Source organism: Python bivittatus, unplaced genomic scaffold, assembly GCF_059951505.1.
Source record: "Python bivittatus isolate LINGU-HERP-01145 unplaced genomic scaffold, Pbiv_v1 ctg000590_np1212, whole genome shotgun sequence".
In the NCBI taxonomy this organism is placed as follows: domain Eukaryota; kingdom Metazoa; phylum Chordata; class Lepidosauria; order Squamata; family Pythonidae; genus Python; species Python bivittatus.
Genome location: NW_028277086.1, coordinates 31,443,173 through 31,468,241, shown reverse-complemented (window position 1 = coordinate 31,468,241; position 25,069 = coordinate 31,443,173). Strand labels below are relative to the sequence as shown.

The following is a 25,069-nucleotide window of genomic DNA, read 5'->3' as shown; positions in this document are numbered from 1 at the left end:
TTTACTCAGTTCAGACATTCATTTATTGACTACTAGAATTGATTTTTTTTAGTGCAACAATAAGGCAACATTAAAAAGAGCATTGAAATAGAAAGTTTGCATATGTGTAAAGGTAGCAAGTTTATAAAAGACACATCATTGCTTCCTAAAAAGACAGCCTAGATGCAGTATCATAAAATTACATATTGGTGAAGATCAATTCACTATTGTTTAACAATTGTTTTTCTGTATAAAAGGTAAATCTAGTTTTTGTCATATCTTTAAAGAAAACCTGGAAAATTGCTATGGCTGTATGGGACAAGTAAGATAAGAAAAATATATATTTATATATATTTGTCTTAAGTTTAAATAAAAAGATCCACACTTTTTGTCAAAACAGTTCATCTCTGTCCAAAATGTATTTCTTCCTTTATGGTACAGAATTAAAAGACAAGATAAATGTTAATAAGGTAAAGAAATAATTTACAAGAAAATATTTTCTGATAGCTTTTCAGTGAAAATATTGTTTTGTAACATTCAAATATGACATATAACACAACAAAAGAAACAGTGAACTCAAACAAAAATGTCTAGACACATAAATAAATGAAGTATTGTGTAGGCAACAGGGCTCATGCTGAAGGCTAGTATGAAATAACAGTGTGCAATCTACTTGGAAAACAGCTCTAGTGTACATATTAACAAGCCCAATCATGGACTTCAGCAAATTCAGTTTTATCACTGCTATCTGTTCCCATTTCATAACACAGATTTCCTTGATTAAACCACTTCTGCCTTATTTTATTCATACCTTTTCTTCAGAAATATAACACACACAAACAAAAGGTATTTATTCTACCATAGAACGTACCTCTCTGCTGACATAACTTGAAAAAACTTGCTTGTCAAGACATTGACAATTCAGTAAATATGCAATGATCTTATTAGTTTCTTAGCTAAGCATGTTTTAACTTATGCTGCTAGTTTAATGATCACAGTGCACAGAATCCATATCTAAACAAATTAGGTGGTTTTCAAAGTAAAAGATTGGTTACTTATTATCCTAATATACTTAAAACCTTTCATAGGCCCTATCATGCATCTAAATTATTGTGTGGAAAGCATATATGTTTCCTGATACAATCTTTTGCTGGCAATGGATATACCAAAACCGCCAAGAAATTCATATTATTGCACAATACATGAAGACCTGGAATTCTTCCAAAAGTTAAAATTGAATGACATTTTCCAACACTTGCATTAACATCGTATGACTACGAAAGGCATGTCAGTAGCATGGTGTGAACCAGCGATCAACATGCGCCCAGAATGCACACTAGTAAAAATTCAGTCAAAGGAAGTAGTCTTCATTGCCTATTTATCATTTCCAGTCAGGAGGTTAAAGTTCAAAGACTGAATGATCAAAGTGCTCATTTTCTCAGTAGGACTATCTTCTGTTAGGAGAATCATAGAATGATGGTGTCAACAAGTGTCATCTTTAAAGAAAAACAAAATGTAAAATATTATGCTGTACATGTATACAAAACCTATGAAGATGTTTATTGCTGGAACAGCCCCTAACAGTACACTTCAATAAATGAAAATAATGATTAAAAATTATACATTCTGGAGGAATAGACAGTATATTCTGAGCCACTGAATTGCCTTGTTCTGTTCAAACAAATCTGACCAAAGTACTAAAGCTCAACTGCCTATTCAACAAAAATATTGCATTTTTCAAATAAAAAATGCAAATATACAAAACCAAAAGCTCAGAAACTGGAGAGAAACTTAACATTCAAGGATTATACAGGAAGTTTTGTAAATTTACCTTATTAATTACTTAGAATATTGTTTGAAAACTAAATACTTACCGTGATACCACCATTTTGTTTTCTTTGGATTCTTGTTACATGTTCTTACATAAAATGAATTATCTGGTGGTCTTCTCTGCAATAAAGTAAAACTATATTAAATTATAAACCTATTTCAGATATACAAAACTGCATATCACTGGCTGAATGGAAAGTGGGATATAAATCTAAGAAATAAAGGGAGGGAGGGAAAGAAACTTTCAGAAATATGTTCATGGAAGTGAGAGGAAAACCTGGCATTTATAAACTCCTTTTCTGAGATTTTATTCCTTGTTTGCAATACTTTCAGCTGTTCCTCAACTCTTACACAGCCTCAGGGGCTAAGTTGTTAATATTTCAAGTGACTTTACAATTCCTGAGGTACAGACACAAATCTTTAAGCAAAATTTCTGTAAACTTTAAGCAAAATTACTCTCTGTAATACCTTTCTAGCCCATGTTTGGATGAACTAGAGAAAACTAGCATGTAATTAGCCCAAGTCTGGAAAAACCCTGAAATTGTGTCAAGAAATGAATTGGGTGAAGAGATAAATAAATGAACAATACATAAGCAGGCTAAATGATAGAAGCACATATTTCTCTGCTACACTTTAAATAGCAGTTTCTAGAGGAAATAACAATCAGAAGCCTTCCTCCTGCCTCCTCCCCGCCACACACTTTGAATTGAATGGGAAGAAAATCCTCTTCCAACTGCATTCTGTGTTTGAAGAACCATCCAGTATTTATATTGTATTTTTCAGTAAAAGATACCAAGTATGAGCAGCATGTCAGAAGAATTGCTATATTGTCTGAATGTGTATTTATTTATTTATATACAGCATGTGTGTGTGTATTTAAAAAAATCAGACAAGAAGAACTCAGCCTAGGCAGGAAAGAATTTATATATCATGCAAATACTTACAAATGAAATTATCTATCACTATACAGAGTTATGAGAATTCATTGTTGTTCAAGTGTGCTCTGCTAAAAGCTGGGTTTTATTTTAGATGGAGAACCATTAGAGGGTTTTTAAATGTCTGTTACTTCTGGACACAACATTCAAGATTTTATTAATATCAAGCTCACTAAGTGTACAAATATCTCACTGAATACCCCTTATCAGTCTGTCATATTAAAGCTTTCCAATGAACTTTTCAGGCTTTCTTGAAGTAACAACTCTATGAGAGTTAAGAAATGTGACAACATGAAGCAGGAACTTCACATCAAATTCAGTGAGGCTAGATAATGAGCTTTCTCTTGAAGATAACTATTTTGCTTTGTTGGTCCCCAGCGGTTGGAAAGAAAAAGAAGTTGGTTGTTACCTAACTAGTTTGCATTGTAGTTAAATTAACCCTTCTGAAATTTTTTTGAAGTGCATTGTTTAAATGTATTTTTAGGATCCACTGAAAGTCATTAAAGAGAGAAAGAGACATAATTGGTTTAGAGCGGGAAATTCTACTACCATTAAACTTTTAATGGCATTATCTCTAAATTCATACCTTTTCTTTGCAGCTTGAGAGCATGCTGATAATGCTAAGACAAACTGATTGCACTGAAAGAGCTGGAGACCAGTCTTCTGTTAGAATAGATAAACAGATATGTCCATTGCTATAAACGTGAGGATGAACAGGAATATTTTCACCAGTAAACACGACCTATAAAGTAAAAATCAAATTAATATTTTATTAACATAATTGTTCAAAAAGAATACTAATGCTATTTGTAAAATATTCCATTTTTGATTCAAAAAATATTTGGATTCAAATGTGGACATAATCTTTAAAGTGAGTGAGACACTAGAAGAGCATGAATGACATTTTATCTTTCATATATTGCAGCATGTCAGTCTTGAATTTAATGAAGCCTATCACTTCAGCTGCTACTGCCTAATTACTGTGATTACAGAGGTAGTAATAAAATGGTTTAAGCTTCTTTCTCTAGCTCAATATTTCCAGATGGGCCAGGTTCATGATATAGGGCTTAATAATGTGCTAGTTACTCTAATTTCCATTATTTAATTTAAAATCCAGCATATTTATATCAATACAGATGTGCATTTATTTGTGCTCTTATATCACTAAATAATTGGAAGTATATTAGGTGGTAATTCTACACAGTTGAAACAATATAAACAGTATTAATGTACTATAAAACCAATAAAGAGGCCAGCACAAGGGATATACTAAAAATCAAAAGCATAGTTGTAATGGTAATAAAGTAACAACCACTTTCCCCTTCCAAAGTCATACCCTTGACGATTAGATGTTTAGAAAAAAATGGATCCAACCTCACAGAGCCAAATGTCAATACACAGATTTAAAATATTTTAAATTATACAAATAAATGGTATTTTAATTCCACCATAGGAAGTTGCCTGATGTCATAAATTTTAAATCAGTGTACACTCTTCCATTTAAAATGACAGTAACAGTTAACTTCCTATTTTTTAAGGGATTTATTTTTAAAATGAAACTGATAGCTTTATTTTTGCCCAGAATATCTTTTTAAAATACAATATTCTACTGTTGCTTTCAGCAGTCTCATTGTATTTTGTCATGGACCCAATGTCTCAGTGGAAAGCTAGAAGAACAGTGCTCATTTGCTCCCTTACCTAATTAGGTTCTCACAGGAAAAAAATCTTCTTTATATATTTTATTCTTGTCAGCCAAATGTCCTCAACTGATTATTTTTCCTAATTTGTTTTTAATATTCTTCTTAGCCTTTTTTAACCTGATGCTTTCTACATAGGTAGTCCTCGACTTATGACTTAGGGACCAGAAAATTTGTCATTAAGCAGCGCGGTCATTAGGTGAGGCATCACATGGCCGCACCCAATTTTACATCTTTTGTGGTGGCCATTATGTGAATCACATAGTCATTAAGTGTATCACATGGTTTCCCATTTATTTTCCTTGTCAGAAGCCAGCTGGGAAGGTCACAAATGGCAATCACATGACCCCAGGATGCTGCAACTGTTGTATAAATACATGCCAGTTGCCAAGTGCCTGAATTTTGATCATGTAACCGCGGAGGTGCTGCGACAGTCATAAGTGTGAGGATCAGTTGTAAGTCACTTTTTTCAATACCATTGTAACTTTGAATGGTCGCTAAATGAATGGTCATAAGTCGAGGAGTACCTATACAGATTGTTTATATATTATATCTATGTTAAATATTTTAAAATAATCTTAATACTTTCTACTCACAGACTAATCAATCCTGATCCTGTGTTATGCAACTGTGCAATTCAGAATAGGCAGTTCAGAACTTTGCTACCCATAGCAAACAGAAGTCTGATCAATGAAGATGAGATATGGTCTTTTTCTGTACAGCCTGGTCACTTTACAACTATTTGTGCAAAGTAAAAGGTCAAACCCATTTTTCACACCCAGAATGATCAGGCAAAGTTTGTGGAAACTGATCTGCAACAAAATCCCATGCTTTTTGGGGGGAAGGAATTGTGACCCCATTCCTTAGCAGATTAGATAGGAAGGCTTTGCAGGCTGCTTCCAACCCAATGGGCTGTAGGTTCTCAATACTATGGGCAGACAATATGAGGGTTGAATGAAAAGTAATATCTTTACCTCCATAACTTTAGCTTAAATAGAGATGTTTTAATAAATGAAACAGGAAAATAACCCTTGTAACAAGCTCTTTTATTGTCTGAATTTACTTCTCCACATAATCTCCACCATTTCCTACCACTTCTGCCAATGATGATAAAGCTGTCAAGAAAAAACTCCATGCTTTGTCTCTTCAACCAAGTCCTGATAGTCCTTTCCACCTTTTCATTGAGTCAAATAGCCCATGGAGGTATTTCTTCAATTTTGGGAAAAAGTGAAAGTCAATGGCACCAAGTCTGTATGGCAGATAGGGTAAGGTGGAGAGATCCAACTTTGCTATTGCTTTGTGGGTGGCTAGCATTGTTACATTATAGCAAAATTTCCTTCTTGTCCTTCTGAATTCTTCAAAGGTTTGTTGCAATGTAGTGCTCTGTGCTTATAGAGGCTCCAGATTGAAGAAAATCTATATGAATAACATCATCTGTGTCCCAAAAATCTCTGACCATGAGTTTTCCTGTTAAAGCCTGGATTTTGAATTTTTTTCACAGGTGAAACTTTGTGATGTTATTCCATGGACCGATGTTTCATTTCTGGGCCATAATGATGAACACAATGTTTCATCATCTGTCATGATGCTATGAAGAATGTCTTCACTTTCATTTGTGTAGCATGTCATCAAATGCTGACAAATTTCAACTCAAAGCTTCAAGCTTTCATTTCTGCTGTCAGCTTGCAAGGAATTCATCTTGCACAAAGCTTCCAATATTAAAGAACATCAATAATGTGACCCACAAGTTCCTGCGAAATACCAAGCTTGACAGAACTTTCCCTTTGAGTGATCTGCCCGTTGTCTTTAATTAGTTCATCAACCTTTCTCATATGAAACTCATCAGTTGCCGTCACAAGTCATCCACTTCATTCTTGATCACATAAATTAACTCTTCCCAGTTCACTACCTTTACATTTTTGACCCAAGAACATACAGTACTCATGTCAATGCAGTCATCAACATAACAATCTACATTTAGTAGTGAATTTCAGTTGGAAGGACTCATTTGGCAGTCAAAAATTCAATCATGGCACATTGCTTAAAGCATGCCAACAAGTACTCATTGCAGGTTTCCATTTTACAAACAATAGCAACACTACCTTTTCTCACAGCAACTTCCTAACAACTGAAGTGAAAAAACTTCCTAAAAAAAACATGTCAGAGCTTCTACCATATCAATATTGCCATCGTTTGGTGACTTATAATATTGGACACATTGCTTTTCATTCAACTCTTGCAGGTACCAGATATATGATTAACTATTCTTGCTATTCTCTGAAGAGTTAGCCCAGCAAAAAATTCAATGAAATAAATATTCAATATTACCATACAATTGATTTTAAAATTTAAGTGAACATATGATACATAAATTACCTGAGGAGAATCAAATGGATACCGACTACTGAATTTAAATAGCAGTTGAAATTTCTCCCCTTCATATAATGTTCCAGAAGCCCCTTCCATGTCTACAATCCACCTTTGGAAAGAAAATGGATTACAATTGTGAAAACATAGAAGAACTATAATATTTGTTCTTCTGTAAGTAACTTGATGTGAGTTATGGTTTGCAAATTGCTAATCCCCAATTCTAAAAAGGCATCTTAAAAATCCTAGAATACAGTAGTCCTTGACTTACGACCATTTATTTAGTGATGATTCAAAGTTATGACAGCACTGGGGGGAAAAAATGACTTACTACTGGTCCTTGCATTTACAATCGTCGCAGTGTCCTCACGGTCACATGATCAAAATTCAGGCGCTTGGCAACCAGCATGCATTTATGACAGTTGCAGTGTCCTGCGGTCACGTGATCGCCATTTGTGACCTTCCCAGCCAGCTTCCGACAAGCAAAATCAGTGAACTGTGTGATTCACTTAACTGCTGCGGTGATTCACTTAACAACTGCTGTAAAAAAATATCACAGAATTGGGTGTGGTCACATGACACCTTGCTTAACCACCACACTGCTTAATGACAAATTTTCTGGTCCCTATTGTGGTTGTAAGTCAAGGACTAGCTGTATTTTTTTTTTAATGTCATTGTATGTACTTTACCAGAAGCAATATTCTCCCTGAGTCTTCTTTGGGAAAAAAAAATTAAAAGAAAGAGGTTAGGTTACAGAAATACTGTATTAAGAACTAGATTGTTTAATTCAAGGCAGAGAATTCTTCAATTTCCAATGCCCCTTCTTTGAACTAGTGGGCTGGTTTCCCATTTCCTAGACAACTGAGCAATGAGCAGATGTGTACTAGTATTTTCCCAACTGCCTCCTAAATCCAAGCTATAATCTTACCTATTAGAGATTGTGGGGAAGTTGAGGAAAAAATGGAAGAATAAATATAAACAATCAAAAGATGTAAGATAAAGCCCTTGACGTAAGATAAAGCCCTTTTTATTTAAAAAAAGGCAACTCAACCAGGTGGCAAGAACTGTGAAGAAGGGTTTTGAATCATTCAGAGACTCTGCTGTAATGAAATTACTATAAATGAGGGTGGAAAATTCCTTTTACAGTTTACAAGATTCTGTATTTGCTCCCAGACTAGCATTAAAGATACCTACCTGAAATCTGTATACTTCTTGCTTCATTGATCTTGCCCAACTGAGTGGGGCTTGACAGTGTTCTCTAGTAAAATTCTACTCCCTGATCATTTCAGTAAGTTTTTACACCAATTCATGTTTGCATTGAATATGTCTGGTGCTTTTTAATAAATGCAGGTTTGTATCATACCAAAACAACAAATCAAACTGAAAAGGTTAAAACTTTTTACAGCTCTTATTAGAGTTCCCTATTGCTTCTTACTTGCTCATTTTTACATTATTATGCTTGATGCCTTTGGGAAGGAAGATGTTTATGATCAGCTAGGATTTCTAGAGCAGAACTTCTTGTGAGGAATTTGATACTGGCAATAAAACAATTATAAAGTTGGTGGAAGCCAACCCCCAGTATTTTCCTGCAACATATTTACCCACTTTAATTCAGGAATTCTACCTGTCTCTAGACCAGGAACAGGAAATCTGATGCCCTCCAGATGGGTTGGAATTAAACTTCCACAATCCCTTGCATAGGGCATATGTAGTGACACAGGAACTGAAATTAAAATACCTTAAAAGGATGAGATTGCTTATCTCAATCTTACATTGCATGCAATAGTCTCTTTCAGCTCACTGCTTGACGGGTATTATTATAGTGTACATGCATATCTCGTCTTATTGCACTTTGCTTTATTGCGCATCGCAGATATAATATATAATAATATATAAAGATATAATAATATATAATAGCAGACATAATGCTATTGCATGCTTAATAGACTACAATATAGTGTAAACATAACTTTCATATGCACTAGGAAATCAAAAAATTTGTGTGATTTGCTTTATTGTGATATTTGCTTTATTGTGGTGGTCTGAAATCGAACCTGCAATATCTCTGAGGTGTGCCTGTATATCACTTTCTTTTAAGCAATATACTTCTCAGCAATCTTGCTTTTCCCAAAACGACAGAGAACAATGTGTAACTGGCCCACCAGCTACTGCTGAAATAAAAATCTTAGTAACCCCATTCAACATGGTCAATAGTAAAATATTTGGCAGTTGTAATTCAATATCTCTCCACAACAGATTGCTGATCCCTGATTCATATAGCTGCCCTACTGATCACATGACTCACAGTAGCATACATCACCAATAAACAGCAGAAAGTCAGGATAAATATAATATAAATTATATAATGATAAATATATAAATATAAACATAAACATAAACATAAACATAATAAAACAAAGTATAAAAACATAATCCAAAACAACAACATATAAATATATAAGTGCCAGGAAAAAAAACTTCAGCTAATGGATGATACCATTTCCAGACCCAATGCCTGAGGGGGAGAAAAGGCCTTTAATGCCTTTTGAAAGGCAGGCAAGGTTGGGGCCAAAAAGTCTCAGGAGAATGCTGTTCCAAAGTGTAGGAGCTACAACCATCTGAGGGACTTTATAGGAAAGCATAGTACGTTGAATTGCATTCAGAAGCACTCTGGTCACTAGCGCAGCTCACAGAGTAGAGATGTACATAAGCATATCAGGATACATCCATAACTACCCATGCTGCTGCCTTCTGGATCAGCAGAAGCTTCTTAGTGGCCACCAAGAGCAGGCTGATGTAGAATGCACTGCAGTAATCCTATCTGAAGATGACTACTATGTAAGTGATCATGAGCAAGGAGTGGGATATACAAGATGGAGCTGTAAAAAACAGGGGGCCCTATGGGAACTGCAAACAGAGAGAGGCCACGCAGGGATAATCTGGTGCAATACCATCACCAACCCCTTATTCTAAGTAGTAATTAAGGCCTCAGCCAATCTGTGCAGCAGATCCTCAGGAATTCCAACAAGTGCCCTCTGAAACCCAGCTGAGTTCATCTGGCACCTGGGATGGACCAAATTTTTATTTATGTATTTAAGTAAATGTATATGGCCACCCATCTTGCAAACAGCAACTCTAGGCAGCTAAAAACACAATATAAACAACCAATCATAATAATATGCATATAATGGCAGTTGAGAAAACTGTTGCTTCCATAACAACCATCCCACAGGCCCCCTTATGAATGGGTTCTACCACACCATGGTAGAGAACAGGTAGGAAAAGTCCAAAGCAATCAATCCGTTCATGACAATGGATAAACAGAAAAATTGCTGCCACTGTTCCAAAACAAAAAATCTTTCTTTCTCTCTCTCTCTTTCACACACACATAGAGTTTGCGTATAGATATATGAATAGGAGTTTGAGGACACATTTATTGTCACAGATATCATTCTGCCAATCTATGTTATAAAGCAATATTTCATGCCTCTATTCCACAAACCTAGATTGTTAAAAATTCTAAATTGTTATAAAGTGTCAGAGCATTCTCCATTCCTTACATAAATAAATAGCAGTTATCCTTTTTAAACATGCCTCTAAGTGAACATTATTTATATCCACGTCTGACAGCAATGTATACTGGATAAGTGGACCTAACTAAGTACTTAGGGATACAATAATGGAAATTATGTGTACATCTTCCTACAAGTCATATATTTCACAACAGTAATGAAAATATAGATACTCACTGTGTAATTGAATTTTGTACACTCTTTTCATTCAAGGTCATTCCTGGTGGTGGGTCATTCTGCAAAGCTAACAGCTCTTTCTGTAGCCTCTTCTAAAGAGAAAGAGAAATCTTTAAACATTTCACAAAGTATTTGAATAGTCAAAGTTATTATCTATGTGATACAAGACATTGCTAAATCTGAATTGCCAAGCCTGTTCTTTATGCCTTAAACATCATAATCATCATGTGTATTATTTATAAGGCAAGAGTCTTTAATGTTGCATTTTGTACAGCAAGTCAAGTTCTGGAAAGTAACTTCTGGCATACTAAGAAACCTAACAAATTCCTTTTCTTTGTTATTATAAATTCCAGATATTAGTGCAAAATAATGTTAAATTATATTAGTAATATTCAAAGTGGTAAGGCAATTTCTCAAAGCAACAGTAGCTTAAACTTTATTCTTGATTATGTATTGTTTTAATCTTACATACAAAGATAGATTAAGGATACCTAAGTTGCTGAGAGTTGGTAATGACTCAAATAGCATATAACCCCAGTAAGGTAAGTAAGTAAATAAATGAACACCACACTGGTTATCATCCAGAGAATCAAAACTATTATTTCTGAACAAGACTGGGACATGTACTACATAAATAACAAAATATATCATATGGAAAATCAGTATAGCACAAGAAACAGATATCCAATGAAAAATGTTTATCAATGAAGCTTAAACTTTCTATTGTGCCTTAAGCAACACTTTAGATTCTGGTCAATATGTGAAGATTCTCATTTTTGACTTTTGACTTGTGCCTTAGATGGATCCTCTTCAAAATTTCTTCAACGGATCTAACTTGTGCCTTCTTTAATCCATCTAACTTGTGCCTTAGATGGATCCTCTAACAAAATTTCAGAAATGTAAAGAAGCTTCAATCAAACTATCTAAAGATTCTTCTAAGAACTATAAACTATATAAATTGGCTTGAACACCTATTAAGTACTTATGATTAGTAAAAGGACGCAATGCATTTATTCAATTTTATCTGCTCCTAAAATTATTTATATCTGAACCGTGTATATATATAGTATGACTTCAAACAGATCTAGACTTGATTCACATAATTTAAAACTAGAAACATGTGAAATTTACTTAACAGTGAACCTAACTGAATATACAGATATAATTCAGAGGAAACACACATAGCATCATACTATTAATTTATTAATTAATGCTTGAAGGTACAAGGAAATAATAGAAATTGGTATTTATTATTTACAGTATCAAATTAAATAGATAACATTTAATGTATAACAGTAGTACATGACTGGGTAAATTATGTCTTTCCCTGAACACAGCATCTGAAAAAAAAACAACAAAGTAATTTCAAGTGGTCATGAGATAACTATAGCTTTCCCCTACCCAATCCTCTCCAGATTTGTTAGATTGGAAGTCTTACCATCCATAGCCAGCAAAAAAGTAAGCATGAGCTGCCATAAGCATGAGGATAAGAGTAAAAGTACACATCTACATTAAAGACATGATCCAGAAGCAGTAAAAACAATTTAGAAGTTAATTACAGAAAAATGTTCTTTAATGAAGATTCATATTCAAAACAATTAAAACATAATGCATCCTCATAAAAGAGCACAACATTCATATACTGATGGAACTCTATGAGCCCAGAATTGCATTTCCCTCTAGGTCATTATGGAGGCTGAGACATCTATAGATGTCCAATATGTTGCCAACTGCACATTACTTATTTATTTAAACCCCAAAGCTTAAGGAGACAGCTTTAAAAAAGAATAAATATTAATGGGGATTGAAAAAACGTACACAGATGACTGATCAATAGTGTATCCAGAACAAAATGTTGCAGTATATGCTAACAAAATAACAGGAATGTTTCTTTTCAGGATTTCAGCCTACTACATTCTCTTCTCCTGAATAATACATTTCATTCTCACTTCCATTTTTAATGGACATTTTAAAATTCTGCATTAATGAGCATGCTCATTCACTGTCCTTTCCCATCACTCCTCCCCTATTTTGTTCTTTTGCAAGGATTTCCAGAAGTTGCAACTTGATATTTATGATTTTAGCTTCTACCTCATTAAAGCACTAATCACATACATTTATAGAGTAATAAACAAACATGCATTTAGAAATCACTACCTTTTATAAGGCTATGTCTTGCTTTACTAAAGACTGAATTATGCTTTTGCAAAGCATGCCTGTGAAGTAAACTAACCAAAACAATTAAATCAATATGTGAGTTTCTTTACTTACAGGATCACAGCCCTAAATCTACTCTGGAATTTCAGAATGGGCAGAAAATAATGATGGGGTAGAATTTATTTGGTATCCTAGTAGTTCCAAAAGAAAATTTGGGGTGGAATTCTCCCTTATGCAAATACATTTCTGCTTGGGCAACAGGACTCTCTTTCACTTTCTTCCCTCATAGGGCTTGCAACATGCCTTTGAGTCTTTTTCTCAAAATTCTGTCCCAGGAATTTCATTGAAGTTTTAAGTTATGTCTGGAAGATGACAAGAGAATATTTAGTATGTATAGATAAAGACTCATCTTAAATGAAGGTCTATACAATATACCTCCAAACACATGGAAAGCACTTTGCAGTCCCTTTGTTATGTGCTTTGTTATTTTTCCTACTGCATTTTGTTGCTGAGAAATACTTTTTCCAGAAACTTTAATCAGAAGTACTTGAAAAATAGAATAATTATTTTGAAGTGAATATGGCTGCTTCTATATAACAGTCATGGGAAATTACCAGGCAGTGTACATGCCACAACTACCACAGTTATTCAAAAGGATGACCCTGAATTTAAGACAACACTTCCCCAAAACTGCTGACATAAAAATAATCTTTTGCTATGCACAGCTTCCCTATCTTATTAACCCTAGAAATTTCACCCAATAAATATCTGTAGGTAATACCCTTAGCGTACGTGTGTGTATATATATTTGTGCCATCAAGTCATTGTTGACTCCTGGCAACTGCTTGGACAAGTGCCTGCAGTTTTCTTAGCAAGGTTTTTCAGAAGTTGTTTGCCATTGCCTCCTTCCTAGGACTGAGAGAGAGAGACTAGACCAAGGTCTCCCAGCTGATTTTGTGCCTAAGGCAGATCTAGAACTCACGGTCTCCCAGTTTCTAGCCTGATGTCTTAACCACTGCACCAAACTGGCCCTGTGTATATTTGTTAGGGCTCTGCAATGTTTCAGATTCAAGACAGAAAAAGCTGTTTTGGAGTATGTATGGGTATGCACATAGCACCAGCAGCAAGTCCTTAAACCAAACATATCTTTTCCTTGGATCACATGATACCTATACAGGGGGTGATCCTGGGAAAAGACACCATTGCTTTGAATTTCTCAAAGTTGGCTTGAAGAGTGTTCACCACCATCAAGGCACTTCTTTTTTATTAAAGGTGGAGAATACTGGCAGCATTAAAACTCTTTGATGCTAAACCCTTGCCCAAATCCTATATGGCACACAAATGGGAATCTGTGCCAAGAAGGACACATTAGAACAAGTAACAAACCAAATTTTTGAGATTCAGACTTGCTGCCTCTAGTGGGGTATCAAATGGCCTGGGCAGATTGGAGACAGTGATGAACAGACCAAACAAATATTCATTCAAATATTAAATGATATGGAGCATTAAGATAAGGTCAACTGGTTGTTACTGTAAATCAGAACTTGGGTTGTGAAGAATAATTGGGAAGCTACAAAATACTCTTATCTACTCCACTGTCTGGGATGGTATGAGAATTCCTACACTGGATAGGAGTTGGACTAGAAGACCTCCATGTCCCCTTCAACCCTATCATTCAATCTCATAATGGACCAGTCCCCCATCTGGAGTTCTTGTGTCATAATGTTTGTGAATTATTTAGCTAGCTGACTGGCTTAAGTTATTTTATGGAAAAGCCGTAACATATGTATACATCTGTTTTAAATTTTAACAATTACCAAAACAGATATTCCTCACCATATGGACTAATTTGTTGCCAATTTCATCACATTTTATTTGAAAATGAAAAAAAGATATATGTACTTTTCTTCTTTAAAAAAGGTGCTTTAAAGAAATACAGCTACGTATGGCTTTACAAGGCAAAACCAGCACTGTGAACTATATCCAGAAACCTACTGTCAATTAATGCAGCACCTGCTGCACTAGTATTACATGGTTGTAGCAGCTCTTACCTGCTAACTGGTGGAACACTGCATTCTGAAAGAACTACAGATTCCAAATTTCAAAGGAAGACCCTTAGAAAAGACAGGAAACCAACCTTGAGGTCACACCAGCATGAATTTCCACAGCCAATGCTTCCCATTTCAAGAAGAGCCACAACTGGCACATGAGCTAAAGCTGAGCAAAAGCTCCCCAGCCATGGTCTCCATCTGCTGCTCCATCTATGACTATGAATCCTGGAAAACTGCAAAGTCACAGACTTGCTGCTTCAGGGGGAGTACAATCCCATCTAGAGTTAATATAGAAACCGACAGAGAATCAGATGGTTTTTGGACATGGAAACACCTCTGTCTTGCTGGGATTAAGCTTCACCCTATCTTCTCCTATCCAGTCTTCTACAGCCTCAAGGCACTGGATTGGGACAGGACTTCCACACATCTTTAAACAGGCCTGGAGTGGCAATGTACAACTGGGTAACATCTGCATAATGATGATACCTCACCTGGAACCCATAAATATTATCTTGCAGCAGTTTCACATAAATGTTAAACATTGGTGGGGGGAGACTCAAACCCTCCACCCCTTAAGGAATGGCCACTGGTTCAACCTTTTTTCTGCCTATATCAATGACTGAAAATGCCTGCTCAGAAAGGAGTAGAATCACTCCCAATCTTCACAGGCTGCCAATATATAATGGCTGTTAGTATCAAATGTTGCTGAGAGAACAAGGGAGACTAGGTAAGACTCCTGATCCAGGTTTTGTCACAGATTGTCCATCCAAATGTCTAAGATAGTCTCAGTCTCATGGCCAGACCTGAAACCTGACTGTAAGGGATCCAGATAAACTAATTCCTCTAGGACCCCCTGCAACTCATGACCTCAAAAAGGAAGGTTGGAGACTGAGCAAAAGTTACCCAAAATGGTTGGATCAAGAGATGCCTTCTTCAGGAGTGGCATACCAAGGCAGCCAGCACAGTTAACTCTTCCAAAGACTCATTTACCACAGTTTGAATTCAACCAGCCATATCCCATCTAGATGCTGGAGGAGCTAGATAAGGCATGGATCCGGTCCACAAGTGGCCCAGCTCATGCTGCAGAGAACCCTATCTACTTCCATGGAATCTACAGGATGAAATGGAACATGGATAACTTTACAAGACTGTTATACCAGTTACCTCATCTGACTTTGCCCATGTAGAGTCTAAACTTAAACAAATATGAGCAATTTTATTAGTGAAAATATTGGCAAATATGTCAGTGGCCTGCCTGACCCTTCCTAAGATGGGGCAGATATAGCTGCTAGATGACATTCTGCTAATGCAGCATGTATAGACAATAACAAATGCTGGGTTGTGATGAGCTGCATACTGATCAAGAAGCAACTGACCAACAGTAATGCTATATCATAAACCAGGTGCTCTAAGGTGAAGACCAGATCTAACCTGTGGTTGCATGTATGGGTTGGACTCAAAATTACCTGGGATAAGCCCATGGAGGCCATGGACTCCTGTACTTTTTCAGACCCTTGCTTCCCACTACATGGAAAATCAGAAGCCAGGAAGTCCCAACACCAACGCTGCAATGAGATTAAGGATGTAAGGAGAATACTCTGCTGAGAAGTAGCATAAGGGATATAAAAGCAGAATTCCTAACTTGTCTCTATACTCCAACTTTATGTGTAGTTACTCATAGCTGACCACTTGCAGAACCTGGCACAGCATCCCGTCATACCTTTCTCTGCCCAGAAATCACAATTTACCCCAACTCTTCTTCCCCTGCTAATTATAGAGGAGTATGATAGCCTTGAACAAGACGTGCAACAGCCATTAGGAAAATATGAACTTAGCTCAGGAAAACAGAAACACACGAGAAACTCAAGATTGCCCTACCTTGACTCTCTAGTATAAGTGACAGGGAAGGAGAAACATCAGGCTTTCAAGGTTCAGTTATTATTGCCTATTTCAACAGAGTTCCAGTATTTCTTCTGGTGCATGTTTCCTGACCTGATCTGCCTTAAAGGGCTGGCACTGACATCCTAGACCCACCCAGCCTGTCACTGCCACCAGCAGTCTTCTGCACAAACTTTAATTAGAACTCTATTCTGAGATGGACTAGCTATGCAGCCACGGCCACTGCTACTTACTACCCACAACCTATAGAACCCTATACCCTACTTTATTATCTCTGGTCAATCATGCACATTCCACTTTGACAAAACCCAAACTACTACCAAACTCAAGCACACTTCAGCTGGTATCCTCTGTGTCCTATGGGAGCCATTCACCTACAGTGGTGCTTAAGTTTGTGAACCCGTTTGAATTTTCAATATTTCTTCATAAATATGACCTAAAATGTGATCTGTTCTCCACACAAGTCCTAAAAGTCAATAAAGAGTACCCAATTAAACAAATGAGTCTAAAACATTATACTTGTTCATTTATTTATTGAGGAAAATGACCCAAAGCTACATATTTGTGTGTGGCAAAAGTATATGAACCTGTAGGATTATCAGTTCATTTGAAGGGAAATTAGAGTCAAGTGTTTCAATCAATGGGATGATAAACAGGTGTGTGTGTGTGAGGTCTGCTTTATTTAAAGAACAGAATTCTGAATATTCACTATCCAAGTCTGATCTTCACAATACAGGTATATGGAAGTTTGTCATGGCTCAAACAAAGGAGATTTCTGAGGACCACTGAAAAACAGGTGTTGACGCTCACTAGGCTGGAAAAGGTTACAAAACGATTTCCAACGAATTTGGATTCCACCAGTCCACCAACAGGCAGATCATGTACAAACAGAAGCAATTCAGCACCACTGTTACCATCCCCAGGAGTGGTCAATCAATTAAGATCACACCAAGAGCGAGGCATGTAGAATTCTGGGAGGTTTCAAAGAACCCCAGGGCAATGGCTAAGGAACCAAAGGCTTCATTTGCATTGGTGAATGTCAGTGTTCATGAGACCACCATCAGGAGAACACTGAATAACAATAGTGTGCATGGTAGGATTGCAAGGAGAAAGCCACTATTTTCCAAAAGAACATTGCTGCCCATGTTCAGTTTGTGAAAGACCACATGCATAAGCCAGAAGGCTACTGGAAAAATGTTCTGTGGACCGATGAGACCAAAACAGACTTTTTGGCTTGAACAAAAAACATGTCTGGTGAAAGGCAAACCCTGCATTCCAGCATAAGAAACTTATCCCACCTGTGAAACATGGTGGTGGCAGTATCATGCTTCAGGCCTCCTTTGTGCCTCTGGAGCTCAAGAGAAAGTGGGTCAAGCACCCAGACAACAACCCAAAACACACAAGTTGTACAACCAAAGAATGGTTAAAACAGAAGAAAATTAATGTTTTGGAATTACCAAATCAAAGTCCTGACTTTAATCCTAGAGAAATGTTGTGGAAGGGCCTGAAATGGGCAGTTCATGCAAGGAAGCCCAGGCTAAAATCCTCCAAGCCAATGTGCAGGACTGAGCAACAGTTATCAGAAATGTTTAGTTGCAGTTATTGCTGCCCAAGGGGAACACACCAATTACTGAAAGCAAAGGTTCACGTACTTTTTTCACACAAAAATATGTAGCTTTGGATCATTTTCCTTAATAAATAAATGAACAAGTATAATGTGTTTATTTGTTTAATTGGGTTCTTTTTATCTAGTTTTAGGACTTGTGTGGAAAACAGATCGCATTTAGGTCATTTAGGCCTAGAACTCAGTCTCCTGGTTTCTAGGCCAGCACCTTAAACCACTACGTCAAACTGGCTCTCAGAATTATTTATTCTAGGGCATTTACGGCTTCCTGGCCAGCTGGGAATTTACATCAGTATTCAAATTCATTCACTACACCAAACTTAGTTAATGTTAATGTGAAATTCACATTAGAATATTTTAATTTTAAATTCTTCAAATAAAAATTTGTTCAGTATATTTGATTTACACACACACACATATTTCACTTGTAGCTAATTAAATAAGTCACAATGTCATAAACATTTAATACTATACACAAGAAGGTATTGGTATCAACAACCTAGATTACAAATATGTAATTGTTAGATTTTTTTTTCCTGTTAAATTTTTAGAGTGAACAAAATTACTGTTTTATGGAAGTCAAGAATGCTCTATAAAATCTCTAATAAACAATATTTAGACTGTTCCCTTGATTCTCTATTCAAAACTTCCCAGGAAATAAGGAATTCCTAGCATGAAAGATAATAAATACCCTTGGCAGTAACAGCACTGACATTTAAAAAAAAAAGAGCTACAAAGAATTTTATCAGTGCCAAAAAGTTATCAAGAAACAGAAAAAACAAAACAGAACAGAAAAAGTGCAATATAGCATTCTTTCAGCAGTCATTTCAAACCACAGCATCAATTTTTAAATATTTTAACTGAGTATAGTCAAGACAGGTACCAAGTAGTCAAGCTTAGTATTCACTGGGAGTCTCTTGAAGTAAGTGCAAGATTGTGTTTGTTTGGTTCTGGGCTTTCCAGGTTCCATGAGTCAGTTTCATCATAATTTGTGTAGCTTTAAAGAAATGTTTTTCCATTACTTCAATGATTTTTACAGGGAAGCTTCTTGATTATTACTGATTAAATAAAACCAGATTGGAGATTTAAACTAGTGCTGAACTTCTATCTTCTATGCAATTCTTCTTGAATTCTATCCAATTGTTCAGAATGGTTAGATATTATATATTCTTAGTATTTATTTGTATGTAGAACTCCTTATATGCTGCCTTTCCACTAAGACATCTTACAGAAAATATATTTTTTGCAAATTTGAGATTTTTGTTTTCCGCATACTTATTTCTAATAGGCATTCTATTTGTTCTTGAATTTCTCTTTTTTAGGACAATCTGATAGCTTATTTAGACCATTCTGACATGCTTTGCTATTGACATTTTGTAGGCAGAAATGAAGAAGTGTGCTGTCCTTCCTGATGTTTTTCTTTTTAAAAAACTCCTAATATGAAGACAATAACAACAGCTTTCAAGATCATATAATTGTTTCTTTGGTTTCTAAGTGTCAGAAAGCAGAAGGATTTCAATTTTTTAAATCTAAAGCCCTTCCTCACAAGCCCCTCTATGCAGTTTCTTTCTTCTTTGCTATCAGTTTCCTAATGGAAAGCAGATGGCATGGACCCCAATGCCTAATTTCCCTCTATGAGGCTGAAGTTTTTTATCTTGAAAGGGAAAATTCAACTAATCATAGAGCACCTCAGGCACTGCCCAAAAGACCACAGCATAGATTTTAAACATTAATTTTTAGTTGAACTCTAAATATCACACACAGCGGAATACAGCTTCAGTCATTCTTACCATATTATTATTTAACACAAGGCAGCATGGGGAGGTTAACTTTAGAAATGGTTGTGGTGAGATTTTTCAATGGATAGCAATAATGGGCAGAAGGCAAATGAGATATTACAGGAAGATCTGCAGTAGCCAATTAGCTGACCAGCAGGAGTTTGACTTCCTGATTCCAATGCAAAGACAAAAAATAAAAGTCAGTTAGAATTTCACAACTCATACATACATGCCCTTGAATACGTCTGTCATCAAAGGGTATACAATGCCCAAGATAACAGTACAGGTCATCCCAGTTTAAGAACAAGTTCTTAACTATGGTTCCTCTGTAACCTGGGCATTCTTAACCCAGGGACTACTTGTAATTAACCACCTAGTGGGAAGAACAGAATATTTTGGACCTATTTCACCTCTCTCCACCACTATTTTGAACTTGGCTCCGTTGGTGACTCTGAAGTCCTAGTACTGAAGCCTGGGTAACTGGTCTATGGGACCAGACCAAATAATTACAACCCTAGCATCATGCAGATAATGACAGACCCAATGGTGACTGCGCTGCTATTGTCACTCCTACAAAAACAAAATACTGTATGCCATGACTAATGTACAAAGGAAAGCACACCAAAATGACTTTCCATACTTCCTGACCTCTCCCTCTTTCTCAAACCTTCACATGCAGGCGCTCCATAAAATCTCCTTCTTCTCCCTACTTCTAGAGGAACACCGTCCCTAAAGGATTCTTAAGATACTTAATTTCCTGAAGCAGCAACAGACTTGTCACAGCCAGTAGGCCCGTTTTACTGTGTCTTCCCAAATTCAGCACCAACGAAGCCAGGCCAAGCAGAAACCCAAGTGTTTGAAAGCCACACTTAGGAAACAGCCACCTGCTCTCCCCGATGAAGCCCAACCTGGCCGCCGCCCGCCCCCCTCCCCCCGCTTTTCTTACGCTTCCCAGCCGCAAGACAACCAGACTTTCCCTCCCGTCTCCTGTCCCTTCCTCAGCCGGCCGACGCAGGGAGGGAGACGAAGGTGGGGAAGGCTCCCTTTGGCCTTCTCAGCCCCTCGCCCGGCTTCTCACCGCCCCTTCAGGGCGAAGTTCCTCTCTCAGCGCTCACTTCCAACCGCCCGGGCAGGAAACGCCAGAGCAGCTCTAACCGCCGCCGCTCCACGGAAATCAGCGCAGGCGGAGAGCGAGAGGGCGAGCGCCTCTGGTCCAACCGTCACCAACTCCTCCTCTGTCACCCTGACGGCGGCGCGGCTCTCTGCCCCGCTCTTCTCCGTAGTCCCGAGAGAGTCACCTGGGGACGAATCGACACGCCACTCCAGCCTGCCGCAGGCTGCTCACCTGCATGGACGCCATGATGGATCCGCCTCCCCACCCTGTCCGCTCTCGGCGCCGCCGGCCGGGACCGAGAGAGACGCAGGGCGGCGGCGGCAGCGGCGGCAACGCCGGCACCCTTCCCTGATCGCTTCCTCCTCCTCCTCGCCTCTCCCCCACCCCTCTGGGTCACGTGGGAACTCCAGCCATCCCGTGAAGAGCGCGCATGCGCCCCGAAGCCCTGCCGTAGTCGGTGCCAGGTGGGCACGGGACCTCTTCGAGCGGGCTGGTGAGATTCTGGCCTTCCTTAAAAAAAACAAAAACGTTCAAAGCAAACCGTAGCTTCTGTTGTTACGGCGTCAGAGCTCGGTAAGATCGTAGGCCATGTGTGTGGCGTGCTGGCTCCCCGAGTAGGGGTGCAAGGCGGTTTACAAAAAATATGTGTATATATCTACGTGGACGCACCACACATCGCATGGCCTTTGAGTACTTTCCTCGGCTGCGGTCCTGCATCTGGAAGGCAACGTTGAAGGGTGCCAAAAAACCTCACGGACGAGGTTTTTAGGAGCTTTTACGTTAGTGAGCTTGGAGGAAAAGCAAATGCATTTTGGTTGACGCCTAGAATCTTGTCCATATCGCCAGCGATGACATCACAAGTAACATACGTTTCAGATACAGCATATACTTAGGTAGCCCTACTTTCAAAATGCGTGCTTGCGTTTAACATGCTATAAAAATAGCTGTCCGTTCATTCTAACCAGACTATATTAACACAGAACAGAAGTAATTAGCTTAGGTATGTATAGGAAATGACATCATGCAATGATAAATAACTGCTCATTTTCTGGTAGTGTCTGGTTTTTCATTGCTCAAGAAAGTATACTGAATTAGGACAGTTGCTGTGATCCAGCAAAACCTTGTAAACATACCCAGACAGATACATCCTGTCCCTCTGAGCAGGGAATTTAAAATCCTAAATATTTTTGATAGAAATAAGATACTTTAATATTTTTATCAGATCATGCTCATGAGTGTGCATATACTGATCTATTCATTTTGAAAATTAATTATTACATAAGCAACTGGAAAATGATTCCTCATTCCACTTTCAGATTTTCCTATCATCTGGCCAAATGACATCCACAACCATATAATTCCCATTATGAGATTGGCCACAAATGTTTTTTTGTCATCCAGAACATTTGCAAATATGGCAATTTTGTAATATAGAAAAAAAAAAAGATGACTATTAAATAAGGAACTTGAATTTGATTTTTTTTTAAAAAAAAGCATTTTGCCATAATCTTTATTGAAATTCCATTGGTTAACAGAGTAATTTGGTGTAGTGGTTAAGGCATCAGGCTAGAAACCCAGAGACTGTGAGTTCTAATTCCACCTTAGGCATGAAGTCAGCTGGGTGACCTTGGGCTAGTCACTCTCTCTCAGCTCTAGGAAGGAGGCAGTGGCAAACCATTTCTGAAAAACCTTGCTAAGAAAAGTGCAGGCCCAAGTCCAGGCAGTTGCCAGGAGTCAACACTGACTCGAAGGCAACCCCCCCACCACCACACACAGAGTAATATTATTAACTGCGCACAACACTGCACCTTTGAGCTTTGATATGGGAACCAGTACAAGTTCTCTTCAGTCCTCATGTTGTACAAACTGTTATTCATTATGTTTGGCTTGGAATACAGGAATTGTATTTCCTCTTCAAGCTGTTTTAAAATGTTTGATTTCATATTTTCTTTTACAAATAAACTACTTTGTAGCCTGTACAATAATATGCATTCAGAATGCCCATTTCCCACTTTTTACCTGTTTTAAGTAAATCAGGTCATGGTTGTTTTCTCTTCCATGAACCCTGACAGCCAGTTTGATCTAAGGCACCAGGCTAGAAACCAGGAAACTCTTGAGTTCTAGTCCTGCCTTAGGTATGAAAGGTGGATGGGTGACTTTTGGCCAGTCACTCTCTCCCAGCCCAACTCACCTCATAGGGTGGTTGTTGTGGGAAGATAGGAGGAGGAAGGAGTATTAGATATGCTCTCCACCTTGAGTTATTTATAAAGACAGTAAAGGCAGGATAAAAACAATCTAAAAAAAAAATCAAAGTGCCCAGGATGGGGTGATATATTGTTAACATCTCACTAAACTATAATCCTATAGTTATTTTGATATATGAGCATTATATGTGCCAGGAAGCAATTCATCTAACTGGTGTACTTAAATTGGTGTACTTTAAAGAAGTGAACAAAAATAGAGCAGGATCTATTAGTAGATTACTAAGCAATTTTAAATAGATTGCCAAGGATTTCTGACTCCCAACTGTCTGACAGTTACTAAACAATTTTCATCTGAATTAAGGGGAAAACAAGGACTGTTTTCTGTGAAAGGTTCTGTGAGCTTGATTCTGGAACCTGTCATAAATTCTGGATTGAATGTGTGCCCAGAGACATGCATGTCTTCTTGCCAGATCTTTTTTATTCCAGGGAAACAGATAGTAACAAAACTATCTATGTGACTTCAAAGAAAGAGAATGAACCTTTCTGTGTTTGCCTTTGGGAGCAGTATTTTGTACTTTTGTAAGAATTAAAAATGAAATACAGAGCTTCCTTCCAACTATATAAAAGCTGACAATAGTAGAGAATATTTGTAGCTCAGGATTGAATTGTTGGTTTGGAGCTTGCGATTACTAGCACCCAGATACCCATGAACCAGCACCAGATAAACAGGAACAATCAAGGAAGAAACAATACCCCAACAAAGCTGGTAAAACAACCTACCATATATAAACAACCAGCAAATGTCACCTCCCTCTACGCTGATGATATTACCTAGCCTGGTAATGAAACAGCTGCGAAAAGAAAAGCAAGCTAAGAGAACACCAAGTATCCAACTGTATGAGAGCCCTCCCAGATTCAGTGCCCTCAAGGTATGTTGGACTACAACTGCCATTATCCCCTAACAAGTATGGCCATGTTTCATAAATTGCTTCCTTTATGATCTTCTTTATTATAATGAGAATATGTTGAAGATCTATCAGACCTTTGTAATGTCACTCACCTGTCTGTCAATATTTCTCAACCTCAGCAACTTTCAGATGTATGGACTTCATCTCCCAGAATTCCCTAGCCAGCATGCTGGTTGAGGAATTCTGGGAGTCTAAGTCCACATATCTTCAGGCTGCTGAGGTTGAGAAACACTGATCTGTGTAATATACGCAGAGAGACCGTATACTGAAGACTAGAAATTTGGGCTACATTATGGCTAATCCTACCTCAGATTCACCTTGCAGCCTTCCAGGATATATCCCATTTCTAATTAAGCCCTGGTGATCTTATATTTTGGCCAGGCCATTCAGAAGCATTCAGAACAAAGTAGGCATATTTTAAAGGTAGTTGTTTCCTTGAAAACTTAGTTTAAGTCATCAGTAACCCAGAGCAACCTTCATAATATTAATTCATGAAGCATTATGAATTAATGTATGAAGCATACAAAGGCAGCTAAAATCCTGCCTTTGTATGCGCAAAATGAGTGGTTTAAGAATGTATATAAGAAGGAATGGACTGAGGGGAAATCAGCTGTTTAGCTGAAAATGTGGCCTTTTTATCTCTTCAGCACTTCAGAAAGAAAAAAGTAATAGTTTTAACTTCCCTCAGGATTTTATAGTACTCTAAGCAAACATTGG

General features: G+C 37.4%; 1 protein-coding gene across 6 annotated transcripts; it reads right to left on the bottom strand.

Moving 5' to 3' along the window:
* On the bottom strand, positions 1-21,557 carry UBE2W (ubiquitin conjugating enzyme E2 W). 6 transcript variants are annotated; one of them, XM_025174227.2, is made up of 8 exons: positions 21,412-21,540; positions 16,232-16,330; positions 14,852-15,043; positions 10,558-10,649; positions 6,818-6,920; positions 3,331-3,486; positions 1,854-1,929; positions 1-1,475 (listed from the first exon to the last, which is right to left on the bottom strand). In XM_025174227.2, the coding sequence occupies exons 3-8, from the start codon at positions 14,894-14,896 to the stop codon at positions 1,462-1,464; spliced, it is 486 nt and encodes a 161-aa protein (XP_025029995.1). In that variant the 5' UTR covers positions 14,897-15,043; positions 16,232-16,330; positions 21,412-21,540; the 3' UTR covers positions 1-1,461. The 6 variants fall into 6 exon arrangements, with proteins under 6 accessions (XP_025029995.1, XP_088005367.1, XP_025029996.1 ...); XM_088149241.1 differs by lacking the exon at positions 21,412-21,540 and adding an exon at positions 20,079-20,245 and having other exon boundaries at positions 10,558-10,646; XM_025174228.2 differs by lacking the exon at positions 16,232-16,330 and having other exon boundaries at positions 21,412-21,530.
* Between the last annotated feature and the right edge of the window lie 3,512 nt (positions 21,558-25,069).